The sequence below is a fragment of the Salmo salar genome, chromosome 22, assembly GCF_965601325.2.
Source record: "Salmo salar chromosome 22, fSalSal1, whole genome shotgun sequence".
NCBI classification, from domain to species: Eukaryota; Metazoa; Chordata; class Actinopteri; order Salmoniformes; family Salmonidae; genus Salmo; species Salmo salar.
In genome coordinates, this window is record NC_138312.1 from 44,340,158 (window position 1) to 44,354,597 (window position 14,440).

Consider the following 14,440-nt stretch of genomic DNA (forward strand, 5'->3'; position numbering starts at 1 on the left):
TCCAGCATCCCCGTGGAACACTTTCAACACCTTGTAGAATCCATGCCCCGACAAATGTTGGCTGTTCTGAGGGCAATATTAGGAAGGTGTTCTTAATGTTTCTTGCACATCTTCTTGGACATGTCATATAATTGAACACTTAAAGCCAAATTATGGTCATTCCGGAGTCTGCAGTGGCCGTGCAGCATTTACTGCGATGCGGCCTCTGCAGAAGGCAGGGCATTCATACCTCTTGCACTTCGCAGAGCAGCACAGAGCTGTTGTGAAGGAAGCTGTCAAGGAAGTGAGTTTGTTTCTACAGAACGTACCGCCCCCACCTACCTTCAACCAATCATATCAATGCGTGCGGAGCTATACAGAGCCCTCTACATCGTTCCAAAATACGGACGATGCGGTACAGAGCTTAATTTGGCCTCGGCAATTGCGTCCCACCCTCCGTACGGAAACTCTGGACCGCATAAATTGTCTTATAGGCAGGTTGCCTAGTGGTTAGTGTTGGGCCAGTAACCGAAAGGATGCTAGATCGAATCCCCGAGCTGACAAGGTACAAATCTGTCGTTCTGCCCCGAAACAAGGCAGTTAACCCACTGATCCTAGGCTGTCATTGTAAATAAGAATTTGTTCTTAACTGACTTGTCTAGTTAAATAAAGGTAAAATAGGCTATCAGTGTCCTTTGTGTTGTTCCGTCTATTTTGTATGAATAAACTACAGTAATTACTCTGAAAGACTTCAGCCCCTTCTAGACACAAGAGTACATTTTTATTACATCAAAAAGTATCAACCTTTGATATGTAAATAACAGCAAGAATAACATTTGAGATGTACATTTTAAAAAAATCTAAAAGGAATTGAACATCAAGGGACAACCTCAATTTCTCAATATTTTCACAACATGGATAGAAGGTTATGATAGAAGTTATGATAGAAGTTATGATAATGTGATAATGACAGAGGAGGTAGGCTATGACGGTAGGCAAAGATCCTTCAACTACTTATTGTACCCCTCAAAATCGTTAGTACGTTCGTCACATGCTTTGATTAAACTTGGGTGAATGATGTGTCTTGCCATAGAGCTCCGACATTTACAACATTACACTGATTGGCCAGATGTTGGAGCCCCGTTTCACAAAAATTCATGAAATACGGTACATACACTACATCACCAAAAGTATATGGACACCTGCTCCTCAAACATCTCATTCCAAAATCATGGGCATCATGGGTCCGTCCTTCGCTGCTATAACAGCCTCCACTCTTCTGGGAAGGCTTTCCACTAGGCGTTGGAACATTACTGAGGGGACTTGCTTCCGTTCAGCCACAGGAGCATTAGTGAGGTCGGGTACTGATGTTGGGCGATTAGGCCTGGCTCTCTGTCGGCATTCCAATTCATCCCAAAGGTGTTCGATGGGGTTGAGGTCAGGGCTCTGTGCAGGACAGTCAAGTTCTTCCACAACGATCTCGACAAAACATTTCTGTATTGACCTTGCTTTGTGCACGGGGCATTGTCATGCTGAAACAGGAAAGGCCTTCCCCAAACTGTTGCCACAAAGTTGGAAGCACAGAATCGTTTAGAATGTCATTGTATGCTGTACAGTTGAGGCCTTGCCTGAACCATGAAAAACAGCCCCAGACCATTATTCCTCCTTCACCAAACTTTATAGTTTGCATTAGGTATTGGGGCAGGTAGCGTTCTCCTGGCATCTGCCAAACCCAGATTCATCCGTTGGACTGCCAGATGGTGAAGTGTGATTCATCACTCCAGAGAACGCGTTTCCACTGCTCCAGGGCCCAATGGCAGCGAGCTTTACACCACTCCAGCCGACGCTTGACATTGCGCATGGTGATTAAACCTATACTCTTAGGGGGGGGGGTTATTTAAGTAGGGTTTCAGACGTTTTCGGGCTGGGACTCCGCTGTACTGAACTTAGGGGGAAGCTTGTTCCACCATTGGGGTGCCAGGACAGAGAAGAGCTTGGACTGGGCTGAGCGGGAGCTGCCCTCCTGTAGGGGTGGGAGGGCCAAGAGACCAGAGGTGGCAGAACGGAGTGCTTGGGTTGGGGTGTAGAGTTTGACCATAGCCTGAAGTTAGGGAGGGGCAGGTCCTCTTCCTGCTCCGTAGGCAAGCACCAGGGTCTCAAAGATGATGTGAGCTTCGACTGGAAGCCAGTAGAGTGTGCGGAGGAGTGGGGTGACATGGGAGAACTTGGGAAGGTTGAACACCAGGCGTGCTGCGGCGATCTGGATATGTTGCAGGGGTTTGATGGCACAAGCGGGGAAATATATGATCTCTCCCCTGTGTGAGTCATCATATGATCTTTCAGGCATATCTTCTGACTAAAGCACTTGCCACAATCACTGCACTTATATGGTTTCTCTCCAGTGTGTATCCTCATATGGCCTGCCAAGTTTCTCATTCGGCTGAAGCATTTGCCACAATCTTTGCACTGATATGGTTTCTCCCCAGTGTGAATTCTCATATGTTCCGTCAGGGTTCCCTTCTGACTGAAGCATTTGCCACATACATTACAGAAATATGGTTTCTCCCCAGTGTGAATTCTCTGATGTGCTTTTAAAATGCTACTTTTCAGAAAGCATTTCCTGCAGACAGGACACCTGTGTGGTCTCTCCCCTGAGTGAGCCGCCCTCAATGGAACTTTCAACTCACTGGCTTCCCTGGTCTTAATAGAGCTTTGTCCTTTCTTCGTCCAAGTTGTCTTTGATTTAAGTGGCTGTAACCCTGACAGTACCTCTCCACAGTCCACCCCATTGTCACTTTCACTGTTCCCAATCTGAGCTGCAGAGCAGTCTGGGTGTACTGCAGAGAGGGGTTGAGATTCACTTGTTGGTTCTGATGCACTGTAGCCCTCTCCATTAGGTTCTGTTTTGATGTCTTGTTCAGTTGTTTTGGTGGGAAGAGAGTCCCTCTCTCTGTTCTCCATAGTCTGGGTTTGGGGAAGATATAAGGGCTGAGGAGGGTCCTGATCATAGTCACTTTTTACACAGGGTAGAGTGAATATGAACTCTTTGATATCAGACTTCAGCCCTTCAAGCTGCTCTTCCTCCTGACTGGTCCCAAACTCCTCCTGTTCCTCTTTAATCTGAGTGGGCTCTGGGTCCTCCTGGCCCTGACAGGGGCTCCAGTCCTGCTGCTCAGGAGGAATGTCTTCAGGGACAGGGAGAGTGAGCTGCTGGGAGTCTGAAGAGAAGAATAGGGTATCAATTAGATGTAGTTTCCAGTTATATGTGGCCTTGAGTCCAACTATTAGATTAACGCCAGTAAGCTACAATTCGAATGTTACATTTCATCAGTTGTAAATAGTTCGAACATTACAGCTAAACAATTGAATGAATCAGGTGTTTAGTGGCAGTGGCCTGGCTAGCCCAGCTTCTCTAGACAAAGATTGTATCTCAGTCTAGCATTATAATACTAGCCCACAATGCACTGTGTGATTTATTTACCGACCTGTATCTGTTTGGCAACGCTTTTCCCACTTCAAAGGGTATACCCGTGGTCGGTGAACCGTTCTGATAAAGAATGTGCTGTTTGCGTCACTGTGTGATGCCCAGGAAATAATTAAATCCAATTGTTAGATGCTACCACCCCCTCCAAATTAAAACCAAACATGGATGTCTATGTTTGCGTGCACTCCATTCTACTTCCAGTCTGCGGCAGCATGGTGCCCATATTGCAAGGTAGATTGTTACACCAGATAGCGTGATTTAACCAAAGATGATGGTATCTACTAGCATTTTGCAAGTTTGCAAAAAAAGGTATTTCACTATACTTGTGCATGTCACATTAAAACTTGAAACAGACTTCCAGGCATTGAGCTAACGTTAGTTAGCATTGGCTGGCAAAACTACCTCCAACTTCCTTCATACTGGACACAGAGACATAAAAATTATATCCAAAAGTTAATCTGATTCTGGGGAAGTAGATAAATGGCATCATTGCAAAAATCTGAGCAAGAGAACAAGTACATTAGAGTGTCTAGTTTGAGAAACAGACGCCTCGCAAGTCCTCAACTGGCAGCTTCATTAAATAGTACCCACAAAACACCAGTCTCAAAGTCAACAATGAAGAGTCCGGGATGCTGGCCTTCTCGGCAGAGTTGCAAAGAAAAAGCCATATCTCAGATTGGCCAATAAAAAGAAAAGATTAAGATGGGCAAAAGAACACACACACTGGACAGAGGAACTCTGCCTAGAAGGCCAGCCTCCCGGAGTCGGCTCTTCACTGTTGACGTTGAGACTGGTAATTTTCCTAAATCCCTCTTTGCAGCACCTGACCAGACTACTGAACAGTAGTCTCGGTGCAACAAAACTAGGAACTGTAGGACTTGCCTTGTTGATAGTGTTGTTAAGAAGGCAGAGTAGCTCTTTATCATGGACAGACTTCTCCGCATCTTAGCTACTGTTGTATCAATATGTTTTGAACATGACAGTGTTGCAGTTATTTCAGTCGCTGTAGTAGCTGACGTATAGTGTTGAGTCATCCGCATACATAGACACACTGGCTTTACTCAATGCCAGTGGCATAACGTTAGTAAAGATTGAAAAAAGTAAGGGGCCTAAACAGCTGCCCTGGGGAATTCCTGATTCTACCTGGATTATGTTGGAGAGGCTTCCATTAAAGAACACCCTATGTGTTCTGTTAGACAGGTAACTATTTATCCACAATATAGCAGGGGGTGTAAAGCCATAACACATACGTTTTTCCATCAGCAGACTATGATCAATAATGTCAAAAGTCACACTGAAGTCTAACAAAACAGCCCCCACAATCTTTTTATCATCCATTTCTCTTAGCCTATCGTCAGTCATTTGTGTAAGTGCTGTGCTTGTTGAATGTCCTTCCCTATAAGTGTGCTGAAAGTCTGTTAATTTGTTTACTGAATTTTCTTTTTTACTAAGGGTTGGAAACAGGCTGATTGGTCGGCTATTTGAGCCAGTAAAGGGGGCTTCACTATTCCTGGCCTGAGGGCACACACTTTCTAGTAGGCTTAAATTGAAGATATGGCAAATAGGAGTTGCAATATCATCCGCTATAATCCTCTGTAATTTTCCATCCAGATTGTCAGACCCTGGTGGCTTGTCATTGTTGATAGACAACAATAATTAGTTCACCTCTTCCACACTCACTTTATGGAATTCAAAAGTACAATGCTTGTCTTTCATAATTTGGTCAGATATACTTGGATGTGTAGTGTCAGCGTTTGTTGCTGGCATGTCATGCCAAAGTTTGCTAATCTTGCCATTGAAAAAGTCACTAAAGTAGTTGGCAATCAGTGGGTTTTGATAATTGAGCCATCTGATTCAATGAACGACAGAGCAGAGTTTGTCTTTTTTCCAAAAATGTAATTTAAGGTCCTCCAAAGCTTTTAACTATCATTCTTTATATCATTTATTTTTGTTTCATAGTATAGTTAATTTTTCTTAAATTTGCAGTACGCTTGCCAATCGATTGGGATGCCAGACTTATTTGCCATTCCTTTTGCCTCTTCCCTCTCAACCATACAATTCCTCATCAATCCATGGGGATTTAACAGTTTTTACAGTCATTTTCTTAATGGGTGCATGCTTATTAGTAACTGGAATAAGCAATTGCATAAATGTGTCAAGTGCAGCGTCCGGTTGTGAGTGTGGCTGAATGTTTTTTGGGACTCAGAGATTTTACAGCAGAGGCATTACAAAGAATACTGTCAACTAACGTTCCATCTTCACAGGGCCCTGCGCCTGTGTAGGGATGTGACTTGCTTGGATTATGACTGAAGGAGTGGCATGGGTTTTTGGATTAATTTTAGTAATGTATATGATGTTGGGTTTTTCCCCCTTTCCCACAATGGATTTTTTTTCCCTCGTTCACAGTAGGCGTTTGTTTGCGGACCACCATAATACCAGAGAAGAAGAAAGGCTGGTGAGTGTCACTGTGACATGCGGTACTTCGGGGTGGACCCACCTGTCTCAATCAATGACAGAAGATTTGAAATAGACAAGGTGGCGGCGTACAGATGGAGCATTTCCTAATTCAAACGCAACACCTGCATCTGGACACTGACATTTTAGAAGATACGTTTGGCTGAATTGATAACGAAGATGGTATTACTAAGTTAAGGCTGGTCAAGAATTATCTGTGCTACACCAAACATAGCCCTTGATCATGACTCTCAGTTCCAATGACTTTTATGTGTAATTTAATGGACGAAGGCGTCTTCTATAGGGAGAAGTTTTATTAAGAGCCACTTGCGGCATGGCTTTGGAAGCATAAGGACCTTATTTTTCATATCAGCAATAAATAATTTTCAAAAAACAATGTTAAATTGATACACACTTATAGGGTTAGGGTACCCACACGGCCATACTACAGTGCTTGTTTATGAAAAACGGACATTAGACAGTGGACTATCTGTGCTAATTATCCATATGCATCTCTGAACATCATTGTGTGAACGGAAGACAGACGTTGATGTTTCTAGAACCGTACCGCGATTGAGAATCGATTCACGTTTAGTGTTTGGCTTCCAGAGCCAATTCGCCTTTTAAACAGAAAATGTAAGGTCCTTGGACTAAGTAGCAACGTTGGGCTCCTTGGGTCCAATATTTGGCTACACCAAACTATACCTACCTCTTAAAAAAGATTTGGTTAAATCACATTCTGTTGTATCAATCTGTAGCTAATTGTGAGGCTGACTTGGAAGCAGACAGGTGTGCACACAAAGCGAGAACACAACATGAAATCTATGTTTGGTTTTCATTTGGATGTGGGGGGGGGGGGGGGGGGGGGGGTCTACAATTGTATATAGGCCAGCCTCCAGTATTTATGCTGCAGTAGTTTATGTGTCGGGGGGCTCGGGTCAGTCTGTTACATCTGGAGTATTTCTCTTGTCTTATCCGGTGTCCTGTGTGAATTTAAATATGCTCTCTCTAATTCTCTCTTTCTCTCTTTCTCTCTGAGGACCTGAGCCCTAGGACCATGCCTCAGGACTACCTGGTATGATGACTCCTTGCTGTCCCGAGTCCACCTGGCCGTGCTGCTGCTCCAGTTTCAACTGTTCTGCCTGCGGCTATGGAACCCTGACCTGTTCACCGGACGTGCTTGTTGCACTCTCGACAACTACTATGATTATTATTATTTGACCATGCTGGTCATTTATGAACATTTTAACATCTTGACCATGTTCTGTTATAATATCCACCCTGCACAGCCAGAAGAGGACTGGCCACCCCTCATAGCCTGGTTCCTCTCTAGGTTTCTTCCTAGGTTTTTGGCCTTTCTAGGGAGTTTTTCCTATGGAGTTTTTCCTAGCCACCGTGCTTCTTTCACATGCATTGCTTGCTGTTTGGGGTTTTAGGCTGGGTTTCTGTACAGCACTTTGAGATATCAGCTGATGTACGAAGGGCTATATAAATAAATTTGATTTAATTTGATTTAATTATTTATTGGGCACTGATCTGTGACGCAAACGAGGACTTCCTAATCAGAACCTCCTACCGATTACAGATATATTCCTGGACTTTGGAAAAGTTGTCAAACAGGCACGGGTTGGCAAACAACTCACAAGGTGGACCATCTTCAGGTCCAGCTAGAAACTGAGCTGTGGCGTGACTAGCTTCGTCCCGCAACTAGCCATTTAAAATGACCATTAACAATTTTGACTTTTACTTTGTATGTTACAGAAGGATATCTATAACAATAAAAGTCAAAAGTCACTCTAAATGATTATTTAAATGGCTACTGTTGCTAGTTGCGGGACAAAGCTATGGCCTGGCTAGGTGGTTCAATTAGATTGTTATAGCGGGGTCATAGCTACTCACTACTAACCTGCAATATGTAACTTTATGTCGGGTTTGAAAGCCAAATCCAGCAACCTTTGTAGACGTTGGATCTCCTCCTTCGAACGGGAGATTTCTTCCTTGTACTCTCCTATGGTATTTTCCACTGCCCCAAATATCTCAACAGCCGCTGCTGTTAACCGCTCGTTCAGATAAACCTGCAACAGCTGCATTTTAGACATTTTGAGGGAAATCTAAGTGCTATTTGTTTTACTATGAAGAGATGTGTTTTGCTGCTAACAAGGTGTCTAATGGTAGCAAGCATTATCATCGTCTGGTCAGCCTAATAAATAAAAAAGTACTTCCGCGTCAGGGAATTTCAACAAACTTCAAAATAAAGGTCCCCATGTAATGGTAGAAAAAAGTAACCTGTATCTATTCATGATGTATGGAACATAATTGTCAAAATATTAACAATTGCTCATATTTGTTAATATTTAAGTATTCAATGTCCATTCAATTTGGGTTTTAAAACATGTTCAAATAAATGCCCCCAATTCAAATCACTGTATATGCATTCAGCTCATATTGGCTTATAGAGAAAAAACGATTCTTTTTGTAAAAGTGGGGTGGGGAGTATTCACTAGGGTTTTTAGAATCTAAATATAGTGTCATTTCATGGGGCTCTGAAAAAATACAGAACATTGCTGGCCTTTTACTGTGGTCAAACAGCTTAAAATTGGATGCCTTGATACTATATGGTTCAAATTTAGCAGTGTACAGGAAAAACAATCAATTGTGTGTCCATAAAACCAGGGTCCAGTCTACTCCCTAGAGTCCCTAAAATACAAAACAGGTGAGTTTGAACAAAAAGCTATGTAATAGGAAGCTTTATGTTGACTTTTGAACAGAGAGAGGCATATCAGCACCATGGACAGCTATCGTTTTATAACGTTATGTTGTCAGCCTATTTTCAAATACTGTATGTGGCAAATATGTGGCCCAAAGCATGTCAATCCATCATTGGTAATAGGTCAGCATAATGACCCACTAGACTGTATATATCAATTACTCCCCTGGTTACAAGAATTGGGCATCAAACAGTGGTCAGTGCCATGCATACTGATAGCTGTGATCAGCATCTCACACAATGAGCTTTACGTCAACAAAATGTCAGGTTCAACTAAATACAGACACATCATCGCTTGATATTATATTCAGGCAATTAATCACAAAAGGGGGTGCACCCACAAATTGCAGTCAATGTGATGGCGTATTGATTAGACAGACTGTTTGGACCACCACACCAGATATTCTTCTTATTTTTGTGCCCCATGTAGCAGAAAACGGTAGAGTTAAGAGAAACCCAGTTCTTCCATCCATTACAATTAAAATCCCAGTTGTTGGCAACAAGAAAGATTGAGCTCTGTAATATTTCACTCAGGCGCAAAATCTCAGAGGGGGCAGAGCTGGATTTGACACCTTGACACCAAGATACGAGCAGATGAGTAACACATTTCTGTTGGCACGAGAACAGAAGGGGTTATATATTTCTAGGAAGTAGTTAATGAGCCTCACACACAAACAAATTGCAATGATGTACAAACACTGTCATTCCACAGTTTGAATACTTCTCCAATCACAAGTACATCAAGTATATCGGACCAAATTATGAAAGACAAGAATTGTACAATTGAATTCCGTCAGTGTGGAAGAGGTGAAAAAAACGATATATATTGTTGTCTATAAACAATGACAAGCCACCAGGGTCTGACAATCTAGATGGAGAATTACTGAGGATAATAGCAGACGATATTGGCACTCCTATTTGCCACATCTTCAATTTAAGCCTACTAGAGAGAGTGTGCCCTCAGCCCCGGAGGGAAGCTAAAGTCATTCCGCTACCCAAGAATTAGTAAAGCCCCTTTTACTGGCTGAAATAGCTGACCAATCAGCCTGTTACCAACCCTTAGTAAACTTCTGGAAAAAATGGTTTGACCAGATACAATGCTATTTTACAGTAAACAAATTGACAATGGAATTTCAGTATGCTTATAGGGAAGGAATACCAGGCAGATGTTTGAGTACAGAATCAAATGGTGTAAACTACACACACATACACACACACACACACTATACATCCCCCCCCCCCCCACACACACACACACACACACACACACACACACACACACACTATACATACACATGGTATTAGTAATGTAGATATGTGGTAGTGGTAGAGTAGGGGCCTGAGGGCACACAGTGTGTTGTGAAATCTGTGAATGTATTGTAATGTTTGAAAGTTGTATAAACTGCCTTCATTTTGCTGGACCCCAGGAAGAGCAGCTGCTGCTTTGGCAGCAGCTAATGGGGATCCATAATAAATACAAAAAATACAAATCACACAGTGGATAAAGTGTTACCCATTTTAATGTTTCTGAATACTACATCAGTATTTTCTGAATGCCATAAGAGATTACTTAGAGCTGACCAAGTGAAACAGTCTCCTCACGTTAAAAAGGCCACTTCACAGTTTGAAGCATTGACTTCGGGATATTTTCACAATCCATGGTTCAAGAGCAACTTCATTACAGTGGTGCAAAGGACATAGTTGAACATTTTGTTCAGGAAATTCTACCTGCAAATTTCTTAGACTGTGAATGTATAGCAGATAATTTGTTACATTCAACATGTGATGCCCAGGCAGTGCATGGTCAGACTACAAAATAACTGATAGTAGAACAGAGGGACATTTGTGCAGAAAGCATAGGCCAATACCTTTTTGATTCACATGAACAGAACAGAGCATGTGATATATCTACGCATTCAAATGGCTCTCTCTCAACATTAAAGCTGTTATGTAACCCATGCCCCGTAGACTTTGCTTGTAAAAATGGACACGGCTGGGATCAAATTACCTAAAAGCTTTACTCTGCCTTGCACATTTAGCAAACATACATATACCTTTACCAGTATAGTCACATTTTCATAGGAATACCCATTTGTGAAATTTTACACAAGTCATGACCAGCTTTGGCATGTAAATTGCACTAAGACAAAAGTGTCAGTTGGCTATAGTTTTCGAATTACTCAACAAATTGCTGCACAAAGCCACACTTTGTCTGGTCTGAAAAAAGAGAGGATAGATGTTCTGCCTAAGGTACCTGGAACAGCATGCAATTGGTGGCGTTTTGAGAATGTAATAATAGGCAATAGTATAATATCAGGGTTTGGTAGGTTACTTTCTAAATTTAATCCGTTACAGTTACTAGTTACCTGTCAAATTGTAATCTGATGACATTCAGTTACTTTTAGATTACTTTCCCCTTAAGAGGCATTAGATGAAGACAAACATATATGTTACCAATTGAACGACATCTATTGCAGGATAAATCAATGTTAAAGTTTACATAGCTGGTCATATATAGATGTAAAATTGTACTTTATGGGTTGGTTATGTAGGCTTCTTCTAACCCATCACTTTCTACTACATATAATAATCATCCAAGATGGAGTAGCAGTCAGACATCTTTGTCCTGTCCCTTGTATATATCTTTTTACATCTTTTTCTTAGTATATTTTTTAAAATATTTTCCTAAACCTCAACTTCTAAATACTCTCCTGCAACCAGCTTCACCCAATGTGGCGTGGATATGTTTCCTTCGGATCTGGAATCCCTCAACTGAAGCTAGCCAGCTAACTACCTACCAGCTATCAGTCAGCAAACCATTGCTAGCGGTCATCAGCTAATCTTTAGCTCGGAAAGCTCTCACCAGTTTGAACAACGTGACTCAAACCAGAGCTTAACGGACCTATTATTATTATTTATTTATTTTCCACATATCCCCGGATTCCTACTGCAAATTCTGAACATTTTCATCTGGATCTTCGCAACTAGCTAACCGCAATCCCGGGTGACTACTCCTGGCTAGCGTTTCCATCCCGGAGCAAGCACCAATTAGCCTGAAGCTAGCCCGGCCAGGGCTCCTGTGCTACCACCGAAGCCCACTCCTGGGCTACAATATCCGGACCCCTTCTACTGCCGGTACGGGGCACGGAACCCCGCCGATCCTCTACGACTGGAATACCGACATAATCTTCCCGGGGATTCCAACAGGCCCCTCAGGAGCGACGTCCGCTGAAGGCCCATTCTGCTAACCGCGGCCTACTAGCTACCTAGAGCTACTTGGAACCCTACTAATTCCACGACTGGTCTATCGACATCAACGCACGAAGAGGCAAAAACAGACTTACCCCCATCGCGACGTCCCCAAAGGCTAACTTGCTAGCCCCGGTCTGTTAACTGCTAGCTTGCTTTCCCCGGTCTGCTAACTGCTAGCTTGCTAACCCGGTCTGCTAACTGCTAGCTTGCCTGCCCCGGTCTGCTAACTGCTAGCCCCGGTCTGCCAACTGCTTGCTTGCTAACCCGGTCTGCTAACTGCTAGCTTGCCAGCCCCGGTCTGCTAACTGCTAGCTTGCTAACCCGGTCTGCTAACTGCTAGCTTGTTTAGCCCCGGTCTGCTAACTGCTAGCTTGTTTAGCCCCGGCCTACTAACTGTTAGCTTGTTAGCATCGGCATGCTAACTGTATGAATCGCCGTGTCCCCAGTCAGCCCAACCACTCACTGGATCCATATGTTCACTTGGCTACGCATGCTTCTCTCTAATATCAATATGCCTCATCCATTACTGTCCTGGTTAGTGATTACTGTCTTATTTCACTGTAGAGCCTCTAGCCCTGGTCAATATGCCTTAACCAACCATGTTGTTCCACCTCCTACATATGCGATGACATCACCTGGTTTAAAAGTCTCTAGAGACTATATCTCTCTCATCATTACTCAATGCCTAGGATGTACTCACATCCTACCTTATCTTTGTCTGTATACTATGCCTTGAATCTATGCTATCGTGCTCTGTTCCGAACGTGCTAGACAGCCAGTTCGTATAGCCTTTAGCCTTATCCTACTTCTCCTCTGGTGATGTGGAAGTTAATCCAGGTCCTGCAGTGCCTAGCTCCATTCCCACTCCCCAGGTGCTCTCATTTGTTGACTTCTGTAACCGTAAAAGCCTTGGTTTCATGATTGTGTACATTAGAGCCTACTCCCTAAGTTTGTTTTACTCACTGCTTTAGCACACTCTGCCAACCCGGATGTCTTAGCCGTGTCTGAATCCTGGCTTAGGAAAACCACCAAAAACCCTGAAATCGCCAACTATAACTTTTTCCACCAAGATAGAACTGCCAAAGGGGGCTGTGTTGCAATCTACTGCAAAGATAGCCTGCAGAGTTCTGTGTTACTATCCAAGTCTGTACCCAAACAATTCGAGCTTCTACTTCTAAAAATGCACCTTTCCAGAAACAAGTCTCTCACTGTTGCTGCTTGCTATAGACCTCTCTCTGACCTCAGCTGTACCCTAGATAACATATGTGAATTGATTGCCCCCCATCTATCTTCTGAGCTCGTGCTACTAGGTGACCTAAACTGGGACATGCTTAACACCCCGGCCATCCTACAATCTAAGCATGATGCCCTCAATCTCACACAAATTATCAATGAACCTACCAGGTACAACCCCAAATCTGTAAACACGGGCACCCTCATAGATGTCATCCTAACTAACTCGCCCTCCAAATACACCTCTGCTGTTTTCAATCAAAATCTCAGCAATCACTGCCTCATTGCCTGCATCCGTAATGGGTCTGCAACCAAACGACCAGCCCTCATCACTGTCAAACGCTCCCTAAAATACTTCTGCAAGCAGGCCTTTCTAATCGAGCTGGCCGGGGTATCCTGGAATGACATTGACCTCATGCCGTCAGTAGATGATGCCTGGCTATTCTTTAAAAGTGCCTTCCTCACCACCTTAAATAATCATGCCCCACTCAATTTTTTTTTAACTAGGAATAGATATAGTCCTTGGTTCACTCCAGACCTGTCTGCCCTTGAACAGCACAAAAACATCCTGTGGCGTTCTGCATTATCATCGAAGAGCCCCCGTGATATGCAACTTTTCAAGAAAGTTAGGAACAAATATACACAGGCAGTTAGAAAAGCAAAGGCTAGCTTTTTCAATCAGAAATTTGCATCCTGTAGTACTAACTCAAAAAAGTTCTGGGACACTGTAAAGTCCATGGAGAATAAGAGCACCTCCTCCCAGCTGCCCACTGCTCTGAGGCTAGGAAACACTGTTACCACTGATAAATCCACTATAATTGAGAATTTCAATAAGCATTTCTCTACGGCTGGCCATGCCTTCCACCTGGCTACCCCTACACCGGCTAACCGCCCGGCACCCTCCCCAGCAACCTACCAAAGCCCCCACCAGCTTCTCCTTCACCCAAATCCAGATAGCTGATGTTCTGAAAGAGCGGCAAAATCTGGACCCATACAAATCAGCCGGGCTAGACAATCTGGACCCTCTCTTTCTAAAATGATCTGCCGAAATTGTTGCAACCCCTATTACTAGCTTGTTCAACCTCTCTTTCGTATAGTCTGAGATTCCAAAAGATTGGAAAGCTGCCGCGGTCGTCCCCCTCTTCAAAGGGGGTGACACTCTAGACCCAAACTGCTACAGACCTATATCTATCCTACCCTGTCTTTCTAAGATCTTCGAAAGCCAAGTTAACAAACAGATTACCGACCATTTCGAATCCCACCGTACTTTC

At 43.3% G+C, this 14,440-nt stretch overlaps 1 protein-coding gene across 1 annotated transcript; it reads right to left on the reverse strand.

Moving 5' to 3' along the window:
- Window positions 1-733: 733 nt before the first annotated feature.
- Window positions 734-8,149, reverse strand: LOC106583363 (uncharacterized). Its single transcript, XM_014167496.3, has 2 exons — window positions 7,824-8,149; window positions 734-3,197 (listed from the first exon to the last, which is right to left on the reverse strand). Exons 1-2 carry the CDS (start codon window positions 8,014-8,016, stop codon window positions 1,873-1,875), a joined length of 1,518 nt encoding a protein of 505 aa, XP_014022971.2. The 5' UTR covers window positions 8,017-8,149; the 3' UTR covers window positions 734-1,872.
- Window positions 8,150-14,440: the final 6,291 nt, after the last annotated feature.

Bases quoted from the DNA above. Each gene is read 5' to 3' on its own strand.
- LOC106583363 (XM_014167496.3), bottom strand. From the start codon at position 8,016: ATGTCTAAAATGCAGCTGTTGCAGGTTTATCTGAACGAGCGGTTAACA. The intron at 3,198-7,823 runs GTTAGTAGTGAG...TCTTCTCTTCAG, and splicing joins CATAAAGTTACATATTGCAG to ACTCCCAGCAGCTCACTCTC.